The sequence below is a fragment of the Lycium ferocissimum genome, chromosome 4, assembly GCF_029784015.1.
Source record: "Lycium ferocissimum isolate CSIRO_LF1 chromosome 4, AGI_CSIRO_Lferr_CH_V1, whole genome shotgun sequence".
Taxonomy (NCBI): domain Eukaryota; kingdom Viridiplantae; phylum Streptophyta; class Magnoliopsida; order Solanales; family Solanaceae; genus Lycium; species Lycium ferocissimum.
Window position 1 is genome coordinate 46,075,406 of NC_081345.1, and position 20,751 is coordinate 46,096,156.

At 34.9% G+C, this 20,751-nt stretch overlaps 2 protein-coding genes across 3 annotated transcripts; one reads left to right on the top strand and one right to left on the bottom strand.

Moving 5' to 3' along the window:
• LOC132053305 (ribose-phosphate pyrophosphokinase 4-like) lies at positions 1-7,660 on the top strand. Its single transcript, XM_059445269.1, has 7 exons — positions 1-201; positions 3,957-4,272; positions 5,502-5,597; positions 5,676-5,744; positions 5,834-5,962; positions 7,196-7,295; positions 7,393-7,660. The coding sequence occupies exons 1-7, from the start codon at positions 77-79 to the stop codon at positions 7,521-7,523; spliced, it is 966 nt and encodes a 321-aa protein (XP_059301252.1). The 5' UTR covers positions 1-76; the 3' UTR covers positions 7,524-7,660.
• Positions 7,661-8,587: 927 nt separating this feature from the next.
• On the bottom strand, positions 8,588-18,476 carry LOC132053306 (protein MEI2-like 2). 2 transcript variants are annotated; one of them, XM_059445270.1, is made up of 13 exons: positions 18,202-18,476; positions 15,667-15,732; positions 15,446-15,562; positions 14,304-14,746; positions 13,210-13,368; positions 13,016-13,132; positions 12,747-12,898; positions 11,919-12,010; positions 10,949-11,819; positions 10,773-10,857; positions 10,579-10,647; positions 9,918-10,097; positions 8,588-9,179 (listed from the first exon to the last, which is right to left on the bottom strand). In XM_059445270.1, the coding sequence occupies exons 2-13, from the start codon at positions 15,707-15,709 to the stop codon at positions 9,051-9,053; spliced, it is 2,457 nt and encodes an 818-aa protein (XP_059301253.1). In that variant the 5' UTR covers positions 15,710-15,732; positions 18,202-18,476; the 3' UTR covers positions 8,588-9,050. The 2 variants fall into 2 exon arrangements, with proteins under 2 accessions (XP_059301253.1, XP_059301254.1); XM_059445271.1 differs by lacking the exon at positions 18,202-18,476 and adding an exon at positions 16,009-17,862.
• Between the last annotated feature and the right edge of the window lie 2,275 nt (positions 18,477-20,751).

The following is a 20,751-nucleotide window of genomic DNA, read 5'->3' on the forward strand; positions in this document are numbered from 1 at the left end:
GATACTTGCAAAAACCTTAAAAAACACATAATAGAACATTTGTTTGTCTCTGTTCTTTCTTGCTCCTGTGTTAACTATGGAGATTTCAACAGTAAAGAAGAATAAGCAAGTGCTTCTTTATTACTGTGTTGAAATGGAAGATGTTGCTCACAAAATTGCTTCTGAATCTGACTCTATTTTGCTCCACTCTATTAACTGGAGGTTCTTTTTCTCTTTCACCCCTTTTATATCTCTTATTATTATGTCTTTGTATCATCAGCTTTGCTATATATGCATATACACAATCTTTAGTTGAATTTCATGTAGAAAAATTAAGTGGGGTAATTGCAAAATTAATCAAGATTCATCCTTTTTATTGTTAGAAGTTTCTTTTTTTTTGGGGGTGATTCAAAATCATGTTACAACAACATACCCAGTGTAATCCCACAAGTGGGGTCTGGGGGTAGAGTGTACGTATACCGGGTACTACAACAACAACAACGTACCCAGTGTAATCCCACAAGTGGGGTTTGGGGTAGAGTGTACGTATACCGGGTACTACAACAACAACAACGTACCCAATGTAATCCCACAAGTGGGGTTTGGGAAGGGTAGGATGTACGCAGACCTTACCCCTACCTTTGTGGGGTAGGGAGGCTGTTTTCGATAGACCCTTGGCTCAAAAGAAACGTAGTTAATGCAGGATTGGCAGAAAAATAAGACAGCAAAATATTATGATTCAAAGGGTAAAATGAAGGAAATATGATTTGGGTGTTGCATAAAATGAAGTCTTTTATATCTCTTATTTATGTCTTTGTATCATCAGTTTGCTATATATGCATATACACAATCTTTAGTTGAATTTCATGTAGAAAAATTAAGTGGGGTAATTGCAAAATTAATCAAGATTCTTCCCTTTTATTGTTAGAAGTTTCTGTTTTTTTGGGGGTGATTCAAAATCATGTTACAACAACATACCCAGTGTAATCCCACAAGTGGGGTCTGGGGGGTAGAGTTTACGTATACCGGGTACTACAACAACAACAATGTACCCAGTGTAATCCCACAAGTGGGATTTGGGAAGGGTAGGATGTACGCAGACCTTACCCCTACCTTTGTGGGGTAGGGAGGCTGTTTTCGATAGACCCTCGGCTCAAAAGAAACGTAGTCAATACAGGATTGCAAGAAAAATAAGACAGCTAAATATTATGATTCAAAGGGTAAAACGAAGGAAATATGATTTGGGTGTTGCATAAAATGAAGTCTTTTATATCTCTTAGTTATGTCTTTGTATCATCAGTTTGCTATATATGCATATACACAATCTTTAGTTGAATTTCATGTAGAAAAATTAAGTGGGGTAATGGCAAAATTAATCAAGATTCATCCTTTTTATTGTTAGAAGTTTCTGTTTTTTGGGGGTGATTCAAAATCATTTTACAACAACATACCCAGTGTAATCCCACAAGTGGGGTCTGGGGGTAGAGTGTACGTATACCGGGTACTACAACAACAACAACGTACCCAGTGTAATCCCACAAGTGGGGTTTGGGAAGGGTAGGATGTATGCATACCTTACCCGTACCTTTGTGGGGTAAGGAGGTCACAAGTTTCCGATAGACCCTCGGCTCAAAAGAAATGTAGTCAATACAGGATTGCAAGAAAAATAAGACAGCTAAATAGTATGATTCAAAGGGTAAAACGAAGGAAATATGATTTGGGTGTTGCATAAAATGAAGTCTTTTATATCTCTTATTTTTGTCTTTGTATCATCAGTTTGCTATATATGCATATACACAATCTTTAGTTGAATTTCATGTAGAAAAATTAAGTGGGGTAATAGCAAAATTAATCAAGATTCTTCCTTTTTATTGTTAGAAGTTTCTGTTTTGTTGGGGTATAGAAAAATTGAATTAAAATCATGTTAAAAGGGTAAAATGAAGGAAATGTGATTTGGGTGTTGCATAAAATGAAGTCTCTATCAACCCTTTTATATCTCTTATTATGTCTTTGTATCATAAGCTTTGCTATATATGCATATACACAATCTATACTTGAATTTCCTGTATAAAAATTAAGTGGGGTAATGGCAAAAGTAATCAAGATTCCTCCTTTTTATTGCTAGAGGCTTTTATTTTTGAAATGGTGATTCAAAATCATGTTAAAAGGATAAAATGAAAGTAATATGATTTGCATGTTGCCTAAAATGAAGTGGGTATGGCAAAATTGAATCAAGATTCTCCTTTTTTTCAGTTTCTGTTTAGTGGGGGGTAATTCAAGATGATGTTAAAAAGGGTAAAATGAAGGTACTATGATTTAGGTGTTGTGAAAAATTAATTGGGTCGAATCCAAAATGACTCGAGAGGTGAGTTAGGATTTTGAGTTTATGGGTTCTGGATTTTTAAAAATGTAACTTACTGGGGTCTTGATAAATTATTTTCGCTTTTGATTTGACTCTATTCTGCTCCATTCTATTAACTGGAGGTTCTTTTCTCTTTCACCCCTTTATATCTCTTATTATGTCTTTGTATCATCAGTTTGCTATATACGCAAATTCGAAAGCTTTACTTGAATTTCATGTATAAGAGTTAAGTGGGTAATGCAATATTAATCAAGATTCCTCCTTTTTATTGCTAGAGGCTTTTATTTGTGAAGGGTGATTCAAATTCTGTATTGTGATGTTGTCATGTTACAAAGGGTGAAATGAAAGATTTATGATTTGGTGTTGCCAAAAATTAAGTTTGTCGAATGCAAAATCAAACCAAGGTTCCTCCTTTTCTTGTTAAAATTGGTTGTGATTCAGATTCTGTATTGGGATGTGATGAGTTCATGTTAAAAGTGATAAATGAAGTAAAATGATTTGGTGTTGCAAAAAATTAAATGGGTCGAATCCAAAATCGAACCAAGGTTCCTCCTTTTTCTTGTTGAATGCTTTTTTTTAAAGTTGGGGTGGGGTGGGGGGAGGGTTGATTCAAATTCTGTATTGCGATGGACGATGCTGCCATGTTAAAAGGGTAAAATGAAGGAAATATGATTTTGGTGTTGCGAAATATTAAGTGGGTCCCAAAATAGGCTATTTGTTCACTTGCTGAAAGCTTGTTGAAAGCTTCTTTTTTGGGGTGTTTAAAATTCTGTATTGTGATGGACAAAGCTTCATGTTAAAATGGGTTAAATGAAGGAAATTTAATTTGGGTGTTTGCCAATAGACCTCATTTTTTAGTGGATTGTGAAACATAGACGCTTGAGTAGTAAAATTAGCTAAGAAAGACCTAAATCAATCACTATATCAATTCTGCTCTATTTAGGCCTATTTCGTTCTCATAATTCATTTATGTTTGATAACCATCACCCTGCCGCAACCCTCTTCATTCATCTTGGTTTTAGACTGGGTATCCTTTCCCAAACTTGTGTAGGCTGAAGTTTGAGGAATGGCATAACAAGACCTAAAATTTGGTCTTTCTTAGAGCGCATGACACGAGTTAGAATCCTGCTCCGGACCAAAAGGCTGGTATTTAAGTGGAAAAGGGACCAAAAATGTGGTATTTAAGTGGAGAAGGGAGAGGTGAGCCCATTACCCACTGATCGAAATGTGCACCAACAGGCCCTCAAGATTACATGGTTATAAAAAAAGGGATCTAAATTTGGCTGAGGTTTAGTGGTAAAAAAAGATGAATAATTTAGTTTTAGTGGTAAAAGAAGACGAAAGTTGTAAACAATACTCATGGCAGAGGAAGTTATAACATCTCATGGCAGAGGAAGTTATAACATCATTTTTGCATTGGTTGCAGAAAAGTTCGACATTTAGGTTCCTGGCTATTCTGTAGTTGACCAAATTATCAGATCTTCAATTGGCAATTTGTATTCTAGAGCGTTTGACTTGGTATACTAATAACCTTGAATGATGCTATTATTTGTAAGATAGTTGGCATTGACTCTTTCCTGCGACAAATGCTAACGAATACGGATTCATGTGCCAGGAGTTTTGCAGATGGTTTCCCGAATCTCTTTATAAACAACGCGCATGATATCCGTGGGCAGCATGTTGCTTTTCTAGCATCTTTCAGCTCACCTGCAGTCATCTTTGAACAGCTTTCTGTGATATTCGCACTTCCAAGGCTGTTTGTCGCTTCATTTACACTTGTGTTACCTTTCTTTCCAACTGGTACTTTTGAGAGGATGGAAGAAGAAGGAGATGTGGCTACTGCGTTTACCATGGCCAGAATAATATCAAATATTCCAATGTCTAGGGGTGGTCCCACCAGCTTAGTTATCTATGACATACATGCATTGCAGGTTGATTTATTTCTCCACTCAATAGTTGGCCATTTATACGTTTTGTACAATCAGACCTCTCTATAACAACCATCATCTATAACAACCATGTTTTTTGTGGAACCGATCTTTTATGTTATGTTATATTATGTGTTCTTTTTAACAACATTTCGCTGTAGTAGCCAAAAAATATGTGAACAAACGATGTTGTTAATAGAGTGGTTTGAATGTATTCACATTTTCATCAAAAAAAGAGTTTGACTGTATTCACATTGCTCTCTTATTTGATGTGATGGTCGCTTTGGCTATTTGTATGTAAGATTCTTTAATTTAATCGATAATTTGAGTTTGCGATCATTCAGAAGCATCAATTCTTTCTTCTTTCACGTACTCATGTTATATAGACTATTTTAGCTTTTAGGTTACAGTTTTTGGGTTTCCCAGAAATGTCCATAGGTATACTGCAAATTTCAGCTTTCTAATGAAGAGCATAACCTTATATCTTCGTTGTTCTTGTGAAGACAAATTGACAGAAATGGTCCCTTATGTTTGAGGGTAGGTTCAAAATAGTCTCTTAAGTATGCACTGAACAGTAGGAAAAAAATTTTAGCGGGAACTTACATTTAAAGGTACAAATTATGTATTCTCTGCTGTTTCTTATTATTTCTAGAGTCTTGTAACTTTTTGCGGAGCATCTTCTGAAACAGCCTCTCTACTGACACTCTACCCTCCCCAGGCCCCACTTTGTGAGATTATACTGGGTATGTTGTTATTGTTGTAGTCTAGTGTAGCTTTTTTGAGGTGTAATTTCCGGGGTTTCTTTTTTTTTTTTTTTTTTTTTTTTTGGGTTTCTAGTGCAGTTTTTTGTGTTGTATATTTTAGAATTTGATGGGACTTTCTTGGTGTTTATGGTTAAATCTTTGTTCCATTGTTTTCGTCAAATCTAACATACAGAAATCAGTAAATATTTGACGGAGACTAAAAGTGTTAACTTTTGGCAAACTCAAAGGACCAAATCTGTTAAGTGCATACTTAAGGGACTATTTTGAAACTACACTCAAACATAAGGGACCATTTTTGTCATTTTCTCTTCTTGTGAACATTAGTGGCCAACAATATATGCCTCTGAAGAGTATAATGGTGCTTTATTTATCTTCCGAAGTCAAATTTTTTTATGTGATATAGGCGCCTAAAGATTGTCAAGATATCCACATCCATCTCTGTTGAACAAACTTCTCTTTTTTCTACAGGAGAGGTTCTATTTTGGAGATAATGTGCTGCCTCTGTTTGAGACTGGAATTCCATTGCTGCAGCGACGGCTTCAGCTGCTTCCAGACTCTGAAAACGTGAGCTTTTTTATCCTTTTTTTTCCAATAAAATTACCTTGAGATGTAGTGACATCTTATTGTCTTTTTATTTTCCAGATAGTTATAGCTTTTCCTGATGATGGCGCTTGGAAGAGGTTTCACAAGCAATTAGTTCACTATCCCACTGTTAGTGAAATATTAGAACTTCCTACTTTGATTTCTATATGTTACCAAATCCTGAACTTTTCTCTAATCAGCGGATTTATCTTATTTAGGTTATCTGCACTAAAGTGCGTGAAGGTGATAAGAGAATCGTGAGGTTAAAAGAGGGTAATCCTGCTGGCTGTCATGTGGTCATTGTTGATGACTTGGTCCAGTCCGGAGGTACCCTAATTGAATGCCAGGTAATGCTGCCTCTTACTTTCCTGTTTAGTCTATTTAAACAAGAGTGATACTTTCTATATTTAGTAACTTTTTAATTTCAACATCTCACATTGCATGTTTAACACCACAAGATTCAAAGGGCATTCTGGTATATAACACACCTTTCTTTTTAGGCCACAAGATTCTAAAGTATTCTTTACTTTCTTGAACTCCGTGCCTAGTCAAACTGAGACACATAAATTGAAACAGAATTGAAACAGAGGGAGTATATCTGATAAGGGTTCTAGGTGTCGAGTACTTAAATGTGTTTACTCCCCAGTATGTGACGATCATTTGAAACTTTTAACGTCTCTTGGTCTGTCTGGCTTGTTTAGTTATTGTTTTGCAAATTCTAGTCCCAAGAAACTCTGGTTTTCCCGTGTTGTTTACTCCTATTTTATTTTTAGGGGGGTGTAAAAAGGATCTGTGTTGGGTTGGTGAGTAATCATTCTGATTGCTCTGTGTCATTTATTACCTTCTTTCCTTCAGCAGTGAGGAAATTCTTGGGGCTATACCTTCGAAACGGAGATTCTGAGGAATTATATTTTGTGAAATTGTGAACTCTTATTTGCTTGTCTCCTTTCTTTTGGTGTGATAGCACACTGATTTTATAGTTTTGAACCCAAATAGATTATTTCTTCACAAGAACAAGATTAAGGGACGGGGGCAAAATCTGGCTCTTTCCCGTAAATCCTCAAATGAGCCCTCCATCTAAGCTTACCCAAGAATTTCAAGCTATCCTTCTAACTCTAGCTTTCGGCTTGCGTGATCTTTTTTGTTGGACCCTCTAAGGATGCTTGTCATGGTGCCTTCTCTTTTCAGTTAAAAAAATCTTTATATTTTGGTAATATTCCTTCCTTTGGCTTAAAGTCTTAACTGATCCATTTATTCTTCCATGATCTGCCAACACGTGATTTTTGTCCGCGAATGGCTTACAACAGACAAATGACCATCACCCTCACCAATATTTTAACATAATTGTGGAGGTAGGAAGCTAGAGAGTGCACAATAAGAGTCATTCGCTTCAAAACTAATAATGTTCTTGGATTACAGAAATCTCCTTTTAAGGTCTTAATGACATGAAGAATGTCTTATCCACACCTCCACCATTTAATGCATTGTTGTTAAAAAGTGGTGCTACTCAACTTTGATGAATATACATTCATATGACAAGTTGCTAATATTGTATTTCTTTGATGCTTGGTTAACCCCAGAAAGTTTTGGCCGCTCATGGTGCATCAAAAGTTAGTGCATATGTGACCCATGGAATTTTCCCAAAGCGGTCATGGGAGCGATTTCTTCACAAGAATGATGGTAACTCTCTGAAATTGTATCTATCTGCCTTTTCGTTCAGCATCCCCGCTACTTATTTTCTATGTTTATGACGGTCGCCAATGATTTTGTTGTGAAGGTTCGGAGAAAGCGTTCACTTACTTTTGGACCACGGATTCATGTCCTCATACTGTGAAAGCCATTGCTAATAAGGCTCCATTTGAAGTTATCAGTTTGGCAGGATCAATAGCTGATGCGCTTCAAATCTGAGAAATATTAGACAGGATCAGTTATAGTGGAAGAGTGTCTGAAAAACTCGTTCACTGACATGTTGTAACAGAAATTTGCTATGTTGCTTACATATGTCAAACTGATGGTTTCCTAATAAACAGTCACTGTTTGCCATATGTTATGAGCTCTTATCAACACTATAGCCAACCTCAAATTACAAGGATAGAATAGTTCCGTAGCAATTGCCCACAGGGCTTTGGTTCGAGGTAAGAACGCAACACGTGATGTGAATCCAAGTATGTTGATAAAAGATTGGTATTTAGGTGAAGAAGAATAGAACAGGGTTCCATTATCAAGTGAGTTTCTAAGTGTGTGCCAACTTGCCCTCTTACGGTTGACAAGCAATTAAATCAGAAGTTATAGCTTCTTTACGTAAAAACTATTGATTTTGCTCTGGGCTGATATAACATAAAATTGTCCTATGACCCCATAAGTGGCACCACATATATATAATCAGACCTTACTATAACAACTATATGTTACAGGTTCTAACATTTCACAATAACTGTTTAGTAATTTTTAAGCCAAGTTTTCATGTTGTATTATTATAATTTTGATATAACAACATTTCACTAAAGCAACCAAAAAATATTCATCAGACAAACAATGTTGTTATCAACACAAACCTAATTCTGATGTTTAAACCCATGCAGTGAATAAGTCATTTTTACTGCAAATATCAGTCTTCTATACTATTTTCTATCATTCATTTTGGCAACATGATTTACGTATTATTGAAACTTGAAAGTAGGCATATATTTTGAAAATGATTTGTCTTCTATTTTCCAAGTCTTTAGCAAGACTTGCTGGTAGAATCCCCTTTACACAACCCAAAGACTCCACCAGTCCCTCAAAGGTTCTTTCTCCTATGAACCATAACGAATCAATCAACTATACCTCAATACTAGTCAAGATCGATAATAAAGATCTTATATATCTGGCTCCATCATTCATTACCATGAGGATTCATCATAATTAACTATCTTTACATTGACCATCGACCACGATAATACATACTACTAACTTCCAGAGACAACAGAGGCTTTAGTTTAGCCACAAATGTGATAAATACAACAGTAGCTAGTCATTACATGATTCAAGAAAGAATGCAGGGTCTGTTAATCTCCCATCCTATACACTTATGAAACAGCCCCACAAGTATAAAAAAGCATGCATTAGTTAAGAGAACCCCACCACGACAAGAAACATAACAGCCAAACTGGCAAAGCATATCGGCCGAGAGAGACTTCACATGTTGGCTGAATGCTTAAACCTTATTTTTACTCCCTTTGTTAAATAGATCAATTGTCATTATTCATTCTACATATAAACAAAATGCTCTTTCCTTCGGTAACAATTCGTCTTACATGCTCTAGAGTGTCTTTCATCCAAAAAGTAGACACTACTAGCACACATAAGTAACTATATGCAGTTTCCTGGTTTTCATTGATAAATTATGTACTCGAATTTCTATTCACAGTTAGAACTCATTGCCATGATTGAAGGTCAGCTGCTTCCAGTGAATAGGTCTGGCTTCACATCAAGATCGCCTGTCGGGCTATCAAGAGAATCTCCCGAATATGACCCATCAGGCCGACGGATACAAATGTTCAGATTGCTGGATGGCAACTTTTCCTGGACAAACCAAAAAAGCAATCAGTTAATAAACATATGACATCATGTTATTGCTGCTCGAGAACAACAGTTATGGAGGATAGACTTGTTTTCAGAAAATCTAGATGTTTTTGTAGAGAAAATGACAAAAATGGTCCCTTATGTTTGAGTGTAGGTTCAAAATAGTACGTAAAGTATTGACTGAGCAGTTTAGGTCCTTAAGTTTGACAAAAGTTAAAAACTTTTAGTCTCCGTCAAATATTTAACACTGAGTTCTTTAGATTTGGTGGAAACAGTGGGGAAAAAAGACAACCATAAACACTAAGTCTCATCAAATCTAAAATATGCAACACAAAAGGCCCCAGACACCTAGTGCACGTTATCTCTCCTGTGTGGTTTGCGAGCTATTGCACAGGAGCTGGGTTTACCCTGTGTGCACCCGAAGGGCAGCGACTGCGGGTTCCCATGTCATAAAAAAAATAAAAAACACTAAAAGATATAAAATATACCAGAAATTACACCTCACAAAATTTGCACCAAACTCTTATCTCATAGACAAAGTTGTTAATAATTGCGGAGGCTAAATTTGTTAATTTTTGACAAACGTAAAGGACCAAAATTGTTCAATGCATACTTAAGGGCCTATCTTGAAACCTAAAGGACCATTTTGTCTTCTCTGTTTTGTAGCCCAACAAGGCTATGCACCTCAAGTATAGGGAGTTATTCAGTTATACAAAGATATACTATGACTAGTTGTACCTCATCAGCTGCCTCTTGGCCCTCTGACCGGAAAAGAATTGGTCGGCACCTTTTGTCCTCATTCATCAAGCTCGAATTCTGGAAGTGAGTAACCAGAGCTACTTTTCCCTGGATACGTGCGTAAGCCAACGACGCCACTTTTTCACTGTTAAACTTTTCCCATTTCTTCCCATTGAATGCCTGCACAAGTTTCTAAACTTATAAGCCATTCTAAAATATATCGAATATCCAGATTAGTTCTGGAGTCAAAAATATACACGTGCCAAAAATTTCCTGAAAGAGAAAAATACACGACATTCAACTAATTTATAGTCCCTCTATCCCAATTTATGTGACTCTTTCCTTTTTAGCCAATCTCAAAAAGAATGACATATTCCTATATTTAGTAATAATTTAACTTTAAACTTCCTATTTTACCCTTAATGAGATGATTTACAGCCACACTAATATATATGGCTTGTTTTAAAATTTCTAAAGACCTTCTATCATTCTTAAACTCCGCGTCAAGTCAAACAACTTCGCGTAAATTGGAACGGAGGGAGTATGAAAAAACAGAAAATGGTTGCCAAAATTTTCAACAAACAAATGTGTGGTTATTACTATTTATACTTGCTACACACCAGAAAACAAAAATCAAAAGGAATTAGGAAAGAACTCAAACCTCATAAAAGGAGACGATATGTGCAGGAGACACCATATTGATGAAAGCATAACCAACATTGCATTTATTCTGAAGCAGTAATACAGTGAAACAATTAGTTCTACCTTTAATATATGCTAGTCACTCAAAGGTTTAGAGTTTAGAGAAGCAATAAATTTATTGAAAAATGTTAACAAATGAAAGAGATATACTACCTTGAAATCAATTGGCAAATAGAGGAAATCGTATGTACTCTTGTGAGTCTCATCGATTGCTGCAAGTAGCATCTTTGAAGTGTACCTTTAAATGAAGAAGGAAACCACAAACTATTAAGTATAAAAAATCTCACCAAATGCACAAGTTTCTGATTTACAATTTCGACAGTTCTTACTTGTTTGGGATGTTCTTAATCATCAAAGTGGTCCTAGTATCTTCTCCTCTCATGATCTTCTCCAAATCAAGCTGATACTGTTTCTTGTTGTCAATCTGATTACCACCACTCTCAATTTTTCGACTTCGACCACGTTCAATTAGTCCTTCAACATTAACTGTTCCTGCTCCTCCGTAAGAGCCATTTCCGAAAAACATAGGTCCATTCCTTGTCAATGGCATCATTCTAGAGCTAGGAGAACCACTTTCAGTAAAGTTCCCAGTAAGACCAACACCCATGTTCACTGCCCCAAGTGGATTTATATATGATTTTTGAGGAGATTCCGGGAAAAAACCGAAATGCCTATCCAGAGGATTTACAGATGGAGCAGACCCCACGTGATGTGATCCAAGGAAAGAGCTTTGCCTACGTGAATGGAGATAGCCTTGTCCTTGTCCATTTGATGCAAATGGATGTGCCATTGATGAAGTTGTTGGCCAGATAGGAGAGTCAGTACGCTCCGAGTGAATAGGCGGACTACCCCAAAGAAACTGTGGACCAGAAAGTGTTCCAGTACCGGAAGCCGTAGAGTTACCAAATGACGTAGATCCCATGTTTAAAGCTGGTTTCTGCTCAGGGACTGAAAAAGAATGCTGATAACTCACACCTTGCACAGACTTTGGACTAGTAGTTACCAGATTGAAATGGCCAACCCTTGCAGGATCTTTACCAATGGGTGCAATCTTCGGACTTGAGAGGTGTCCAGGAAGAATAGAGGCCAGCCCTGGCATAAGATTACCATTTACAGGGCTGAGATTTCGCAGACCAGGTGATTGACTATAACCTCGCAATGGGTTCGGTTCAACTGGACTGCCAAAGTTTGACCAGCTGCCTGTAGGATATAATACCATTATCACATCAGCTGTTATGTTACTTAATCAAAAATTAAATAACTATTAAGAACAAACGTCTATTACGACAATGGAAATACCTGGAGGAGAGCTGGCCACCGGTGATCCAACTGAGTGCCTAAACGATCGAATTTCATCGTGTTCCAATTCTTGACTTAGTTGCTGCATCAAACTAGACATGAAAAGAAGATTAATTTTCTTACAAACTTGTCAGAAACTTGCATGATATACTACATCCATCTGAATGATAGAACATGCTTTTTTCCCAATCCAAGCACATTAATAATAAGTCTCTGCAGATGAAAAGTCTATAGGACATTACACAAGGAAAAAAATAAAAATAAAATCTTATCCCTGGGAACCTAAACTTGGTGGAGTCACTAGTGAAATTCAAACAGCAGATATTACTAAACAGAAAAATTATTACAGCACCATAGTAGTATATGTAGGGCAAAGCAAACTATGTGGCTTGCAGCATTGACATCTGTCATAACTCATCCATAGAATTATTAGGCTAAAACTTGGTGAGGGTATAAGATTTTGTGGAGGAGGGAGTTAAAACCCTGAAATACCTGATACAGAGACATAACCATAACAAAGCCGAACATATTTGCAGCAGAAATCCACTTTCGCAGCTATACTTTGACATTAAGATAAGTCCAAAATCCATATTACTGGAGAAATGGTATTCTTTTTTATCAGTATCAAATTTCCTGAGAGATCATTTTTAGCTTTTTACTTTCTTTCTTTCTTTTGCATCAAGTTTTCTTCCTTTTTTCTCATGCATGTCTGTCCATAAGCACTAGTAAATCGGGGAAAAATTTTAGCTTAATAATAAATTTCATCACAAAGTTACACACGGAAGGTGAAAACAAAGGCAAGTTCTTCATAGCAGAAACAGAACATACTTTCGACGGGCTCCACCAGGCCGGCTGGGTTCAAGCTTTATCCGCTTTCCAGCTATGTCGCTACGGTTTAATGCTTTAAGAGCTGCATCAGCTGCTCTGACATCATAGAACTCAATAAACTTATGATGGCGTTTATGTGGTGTTTCCCTGATCTGCATTTTGCAAACAACATGATTTAGTGAGGCTTAAAAAGTTCTAGAATTGCGGATAAACACCAAAACACCAAAGTAATATAGCATTAACGGTGAACAATTAAGTAAAATTGATACCTCCTTGACTTCCCCATATGCTCCAAAGATTTGCCGAAGATCCTCATTGGATACCGATGGATCCAAGTTGAACACGACCAGAGTTCCTTGGTTAACATCTTTCTCTGATGGATTTTCCTGGATGCAGCAATAAAGAACATTAGTTAGAATTGTCCTTCCATGTTAGCATATGTCTACATAATGTGGATTCAAACCTTAGGAATGGAAAAATGAATGTCGAGCTTTCTTCGTCTCAAGGGCTTATTTTGTAGAGCACGCATTGCAGTTCGAGCAGCTCGGATGTCATAGTAAGATATCATTACAAAGCCCCTATGCTTGCATGCAGTATATAGAGTCCTGATATCACCATATTGCTGCAAAAAAGGTATAGAAATACTAGGTTAGAATATCCCATCAAAATCAATATAGATCAAGGACTCCAGTGACGAATGAAATGAAAACCCTCTTTAAAAAATTTAATAGACAAACACAAAGCAGACACACAAAAAAGACACAGGGAACAAGCTCTGAAAACGGAAGCATCGGATGAATGTCATACAGAGGCTAAAGTAGCAGATCACTGGTCAAATTCTTCAACTTTTTCTTTTCTTTAGCCAAAAGAATTACAAAATAAATAAACACCCAACCTAACCAGAATAAAGTCCAGTCATCTGTTTTATTCTGTCTTATAGCCTGTTTGGTCAAACTTCTAAAAACAGCTTATTTTGAAAAGTGTTTTTTCCAAAAGTGCTTTTCAAAATAGTACTTTTAGTGAGAAGCAATTTGTGTTTGCTAATCAACTTCGAAAGCACTTTTGTGCAGCAATTAGTGTTTGGCCCAGCTTTTAAAAGGTGCTTCTAAGTGTATTTTCTCAAAAGTACTTTTCAAAAAAAAAAAATTAAGGAGAGAAGCTACTTTTTTCAGTTTCTCGAAAACAGTTTCTGCTTCTACTCAAAAGCACTTTTTCTTCTCCTAAAAACTTGGCCAAACACCTCAAGTTGGAAATAAAACACTTTTTTAAGAAACAAAAAAGAAGCACTTTGGCCTTGGAGAAGCTCGGCCAAACAGGCTATTAATTCCATACGAGCAAAACACACGACACCTCTGAGCCCAGTAATAGGTGATCAGAGAACCCCGGTCAGAAAAAGGAGAAAGAAATATTCCATATGGAAACAGTGTTCAAGCATATGAAGTCGTTCCGAAAGAAAATATCCATTGCACAAACAGAATGAACAACAAGAATTTCAACTGCAATAAAGGAAGCACGTTAAAAGGGATAGCCAGTTAACAGAGGCAAATTAAGCATTACCTCAAAAAGAGATTTCAACTCTGCGTCCTCTACATTGCTGTTAATATTTCGAACAAATAATGTCCTTGATGGATGCTCTCCATATGGGTGTTCCCCCACAACAGCAGTTCCAGCACCATTTGGGATATTATAATGTCCAGACATGGTTAAGTTTGCAAAACCATTAAGCAAATTATTTTGATCCTCAGGTTCCATTTCCAGTCCTCCACTGCCAAAAAAATCGTCTTCCAAGTCCTCCAGCTGAGTCGGTAATCCACTAAGATCAAAGTCATCCATTAAGCCTGCTAGTAACTCATCTTCATCCCCTGGAAGCAAGAACCCAGCTGGACTCGACTCAACCTCTTCTAACGGATCTTTAATGTTATCTTCCAATTGAAGCTTGCTTAAGCTAGGTGAGCTATCGTCAATGGATTGACCATGCTGCTCGGACTCATTGAAGTTTACTGCACATCAGCAAAACAAGTTAAAGGATTTGATCCAAAATTGAAGGACACCAAGACAATTGAAATCAGTGTTTGTTTATGACATTTGGACAGAACTTCAACTTCAATTTAAAATTTTGATTTCAAATTTCAAATTCCAAATTCTCCTATAAGGTAGAATTAACAATTTCTAAAACATTCAAAACTTGACCCGTAAGTTCATATTTGCAAAAAAAAGACCCATAATTTTAAATTTTGCAGAAAAAGACTCATACTTGGCATGAAGAGATTGTCCGTACCATGTAGGAGGATTACATTATAGAATAGCTAATTACTACTATTGTCGATTTCTTGAACCAGTAGATCTTTGTAAAATTATGTGAATTTGAAAGTTTGTCATAGCATATAATCACAAGCATTTATTTATAAAAGGAGCATGGAGATATGCGATTTATTAATGTGGGGCCTTAGGGTAATCCAATACCTTGTTTATTAACACTATGGTTTTCTCATTTGGTGAGGTTGTAAGAATTGGGAAAGTTTTGATAGTTTTCACTAATTCTGGGGTTTTCATGTCTATGAGAAAAAGAACCAACTTTTAAGATCCAAATTGTATGTCCAAACAAATTTACCACTGCAAATCAACCTGATTTCAAATCAATGATTTAAAATCATGGCTAAACAGGCCCCAAGACAAATGAAAAATAAGATTATACTCACATTTCGCATGTAGTAGCACAGGCAATGAGCTAGAAAACATGCTTGTATCAGTTGATGCATGATATGCTGCAGATCCAAGGGGAATGGCCCAAGCATTCTTCATCTTTGTTGAAGCAGCTTTTCGGATCATAAAAGAATGAAACACATTAATTCATCGAGAGCATAACAAAATTGTACCAAAACTGGTGTATAACTTTCATAGGCTAAAAGACTAGTTTTACCTTCAGAGCCATCTGACATAGGTTTCTTTAAAGGCTTCTCCATCTAGTCAGTTCTTGCAAATACGACTGAAAAATAAAATGCCATGAGAAGTATGATTCGAAAAGGGTATGTACCTAGAACTAATATGTTAAATGCTATACATTGCAATTTGCCTAATAATATCAAACAAGCGACATAGCATATAATAAACATACAAAGAGCATTAAGATGGTTGGCGAGGAGCAGAAGTAAGCAAATCTTGTTCAATAACTATGTAGTATGAATTTATATAGAAGAGCTACATATTAAGAAAGGTCTTTTGGACCAGTTATATATGGGAAAAAGTCCTGTGCAAAACTTACCTTAGAACCCAAAGCATGAAACAAGCTCAATACATATTCATTTTTGTAGCAGGAAGTGAACAAGCTCGGCTACTAAATTTAGAAAATGCCTAATCTCTAGCTAGACAAGTTATTGACTACATGAATGAAATTGGCTCAAATAGAGGATTTTATAAAGTTGAACCAAACTAGGTTGGAATTGAGAAGTAGTTATTTTGTAATTTGTAGTACTGAATATTAACTACAAGGTCAATGCTTAGGTAAACCGCAATAGAACTGAAACAACTTCAGACAAAAAGGAAAAGATCAGCTCATGAAAATTACAGTCCCTACTGGTCAAACCTACCCAAAACGAAAATCAACTAAAATTTATCAAATTCCATTGCCACGCTAAGAAACAAACACTAAAAAACATCATTGCTTTCGTTATAAAGCTCAGCTACTAACTTATACTTAAAGTTCAAAGCTTTGGGAAAACGACAATAGAGCCGACAATTTCTATTTTTTGAATAAGAACAATAGAACCAACAACTTCAGATGAAAAGAAGAAAAAGATCAACTCTTGGAATTTACTTTCCTTACTAGTCAACCCCAACCTAACCAAAAATCTACTGAATTTAATCAAACCGCATAAGCATATTAGATTCTTGGAATTTACTTTACTTGCTGGTCACCCAACGCCATGTCAAAAAAATGCTGAAACTAATCAAACCACATAAGCAAACTCACAAAGAAACATTAAACAAACAATTGATTTCACCATTATTACTTTTGATTAAAAATAAAAAGATTTAACCATTATTACCACCCAAGGAAAACTGAAATTAGCCGAAACTCAAAAAAAATTACAACTTTTTTACACCTATAACTAAAGAATAACACAATCAGCCACACAAACATGTGAAATTCAACGAATTAAAGCAAGAACTCGAACACCCATTCAAAATTTCCAGAAACATAAATATTCTACTGAACTTAATCAAACCCCATAAGCATATTAAGTTCTCTGAATTTACTTTTAAGTGCTGATCAACCATACAACATATCGAAAATGCTGAAACTAGCAAAGAAACACCAAAGAAAACATTTCGATTTCAACATTATTACCTCCCATGAAAACTGAAATTAGCCAAAACCCAACAAAAAGATTACAACTTTATACACCTAAAACAAAGAAATAACACAATTCAATGAATTAAATCAAGAACTCAAACACCCACTAAAAATTTACAAAACTAGATATATTTACTGAGTTTAATCAAACCCCATAAGCATTATTTTGGTTAAAAAAGCCTAATAAGCATTTTTTTGGTTAAAAACCCCATTAGCATATTAAGTTCTCTAAATTTAATTTAATTGGTGGTCAACTATGCCCCATATTAAAAATGCAGACCAATCAAAACACATAAGCAAACTCACAAAGAAATACTAAACAGATAATTAATTTCACCATTATTACTCCCATGAAAACTGAAATTAGCCAAAACCCAAAAAAGATTGCAACTTTTTACACCTAAAAGATTACAACTTTTTACACCTAGAACAAAAAAATAACACAATCAGCCACACAAACACCCAAAATTCAATGAATTAAACCAAGAACTCAAACACCCACTTAAAATTCCAAAAATAGAAATATTGTACTGAACTTAATCAAACCCCATAAGCACATTAAGTTATCTGAATTTACTTTAATTGATTTCACCATTAATACCTCCCATGAAAACTAAAATTACCCAAAAAAAAAAAAAGATTACAACTTTATACACCTAGAACCAAAAAATAACACAATCAGACACATAAACACACAAAATTCAATGAATTAAACCAAGAACTCAAACACCCCCTTAAAATTTCCAAAAATAGAAATATTCTACTGAACTTTAAAAAAAAAAAAAAGCATATTAAGCTCTGAATTTTAAATTATTCAGACACATCATAAACCAATAACTCAAAACCCCTTAAAATTTCCAAAAATGAAATTCCTGAAAAAAAAAAAAAAAAAAAAGTAATCTTTTTATAAACTGAAATTACCCAAAATCCAAAAATAAAAAAAAAGTAATCTTTTTTCACCTAAAACCAAAGAATAACACAATCAACCACACAAACACACATAATTCAATCAAGAACTCAAACCCCCACTTTAAATTTCCCAAACTAGAAATATAAAAAGCCAAAAGGGTATCCAAAAAAAGAAAGTGAAAAATGAATTACCTCATGGAAGGGTAGCAATTGAACAAAAATCAAGAAAACTAATAGATTAAAAAAAAAAAGTCTCAATTGAGGTGATTGTAGCAGCAAAGAAGGAAAAAAAAAAAAGAACAGTTTTTGTAAATTAAAATTAGGAATTGTTTTCTTGTACACTTAGTGAAGCTCTTGAGAGAGAAAGAGTTATTAGAGAGAGAGAAACCAAGAAATCAAAATTTGGACCAAAAGGAGAGAGACACAAAAGAGGGGAGAGAATGATTGGAGGTTAGAGAGAGAGAGAGAGAGAGGGACAGAACTCAAGAAAGTATATGTATCTATAATTGTTGTAATAATAGACACCAAAAAATAAAAGGAAAAAGAAAAATAAATATGATTTTGTTAGAAAGGGTTTTATCTTATGTGGGACTTTTCGGCACGGATCGAGATTTAATCGCATATCGAACATCGGATAAAAACATCAAAAAAACATAAAAAGAAAAGAAAAATAAACATAAGATTTTGTTAGTGAGGGTTTAATCTTATGTGGGACTTTCCGGAACGGATACTAATTTAGTCGGATATCGAACTTGGATAAAAAGGTCAAAAGAAAAATAAATATAAGATTTTGTTAGTAAAGGTTTTATCTTATTTGAGACTTCCAGCACAGATACAAATTTAGTTGGATATCGAACATCGGATAAAATCAAAAGAAAAATAAATATAAGATTTTGTTAATAGGGGCTTTATCTTATTTGGACTTCCCGGCATGAATACAAATTTAGTCGGAATCGAACATCGGATAAAAAGGTCAAAAGAAAAATAATGATATCTTTTTTGTTTTATACCCGATATTTAATACTTTTTCCATTTCAATTTATGTGGCATCATTTGATTAGGCATGGAGTTTAAAAGAGAAAAACTTTGAAATTTATAGTCCAAAATAAACATTAGATATTTGTGTGGCTATATTTCATTTTATAAAAATAAATTATTTCTAAACCTTGAAATTCAGACATTCTTTTTTGGCCAGACTAAAAATGAAAGTGTGCCACCTAAATTGCGACAGAAGAAGTGTTTATTTTGGAGTCTGGTTAATTCAAATTCGTATTGAAACATCAAACTGCAAAGATAAAAGGCGCACTCTACTAAAGGCAATTTTATTATCGAGAGAACTCAAGACTTTCAGCATTTGCATCGGAAAGCCTCGCTCAAGGAATAATGCGGTTTCTACTAAAAACGACTTGATTCATAATGCGGTTTCTATCCTGAAAAACGAGCAAAAATGGTTGAAAATTCACGTTGAAATGTAAAACAACCCAAAAACTAATCAAAAATATTTTAGTAACGATTAAAAAGTTTACTATACTCCATATTTGATAGTTATCAACTGAAAATATATAACGATTAAAAAAGTTTAATGATGAGTTATAACGAAAATATAACTTAAGATAAGAGTTTAATTGATATAACTAATATTTATGCAATCATAATCTTATAAAGTACTAATGATTATAGGTAAGATTCATGATAAGCATTAATGTAATTGGGAACTTGATAAATGATCAACATATAATTTTCATAGCATTAAAGGAAGTGGTGTAGCAGATGGGGCCGCTCCTTTCTTAATTAGAGGTTTCGAGTTTTGAATATGAAAAAAATTGTTAGGAAGCGCTTCCCCGAATAGGTCATACTCGGCGCGAATCCAAATTTAATCGAAATCCAATACGATTATTCCCGAATGAGCCCTGCACGGCGCGAATTCAAATTTAATCGGATCCAATGCGATTGTTTTTTAAAGTTCCAAAACATTTAAGAAGTGATTAATTTTCCAAAAAAGATTGAGAAGATTTTGAAAAAAGTCCTTGATAATTTTTCTTCCATTTACTTTTGAATCAAAAAAGAATATACTTTATCTATTTTTTTTTTCATATACTTTTATCTATCACTAATAAAAGAACTTGCAGAACTTCAAAAGGTACAACTCCGCTACTAACAAAACATGCAAGTTTTCGAGAATAAATTTCAAATTCTTTTCTCTAAAATGAATATAGATATTATTCCATTTATAAAAGGAGCATTTTTTGCATGATGCTTCTTTACAATCAGAAGATTTATCAAGTATTCAAGGTGTTAAATTTGATTCCATAATTTAAATCTCAGTTAACACTTATTTGGTTGCTTCCTCTTCCTTCTATTTTTAATAATATTGCTGCAGCTGCTTCTTCTTCTCCTCCATCTTCTTCACATGTACAGAGTCATTTGGAGTCAATTTAGAATAATTTAGATCGATTTTAAAGTAAAAATGTATAGTTGAAATTTCTACGTAACAAGTTATGTTGATTCAAGGTTATGACAACAAATATTGACGATCGATAGGATTGCAACCACAATTACTAAAAAGATCCTGGTGATCTATCAGGATTTGTGGCCAAAATCATGACAGTTCATAATGGTCAAATCTTGACGTATGACTGTAATTTATTGTTAACGCAAGTATTGTGACTAGAATCATAGAACGCGATTAGTCAGAATTTGTGGCCAAAATCCTAATAATCACCATAACTTGTTAAGGCACCC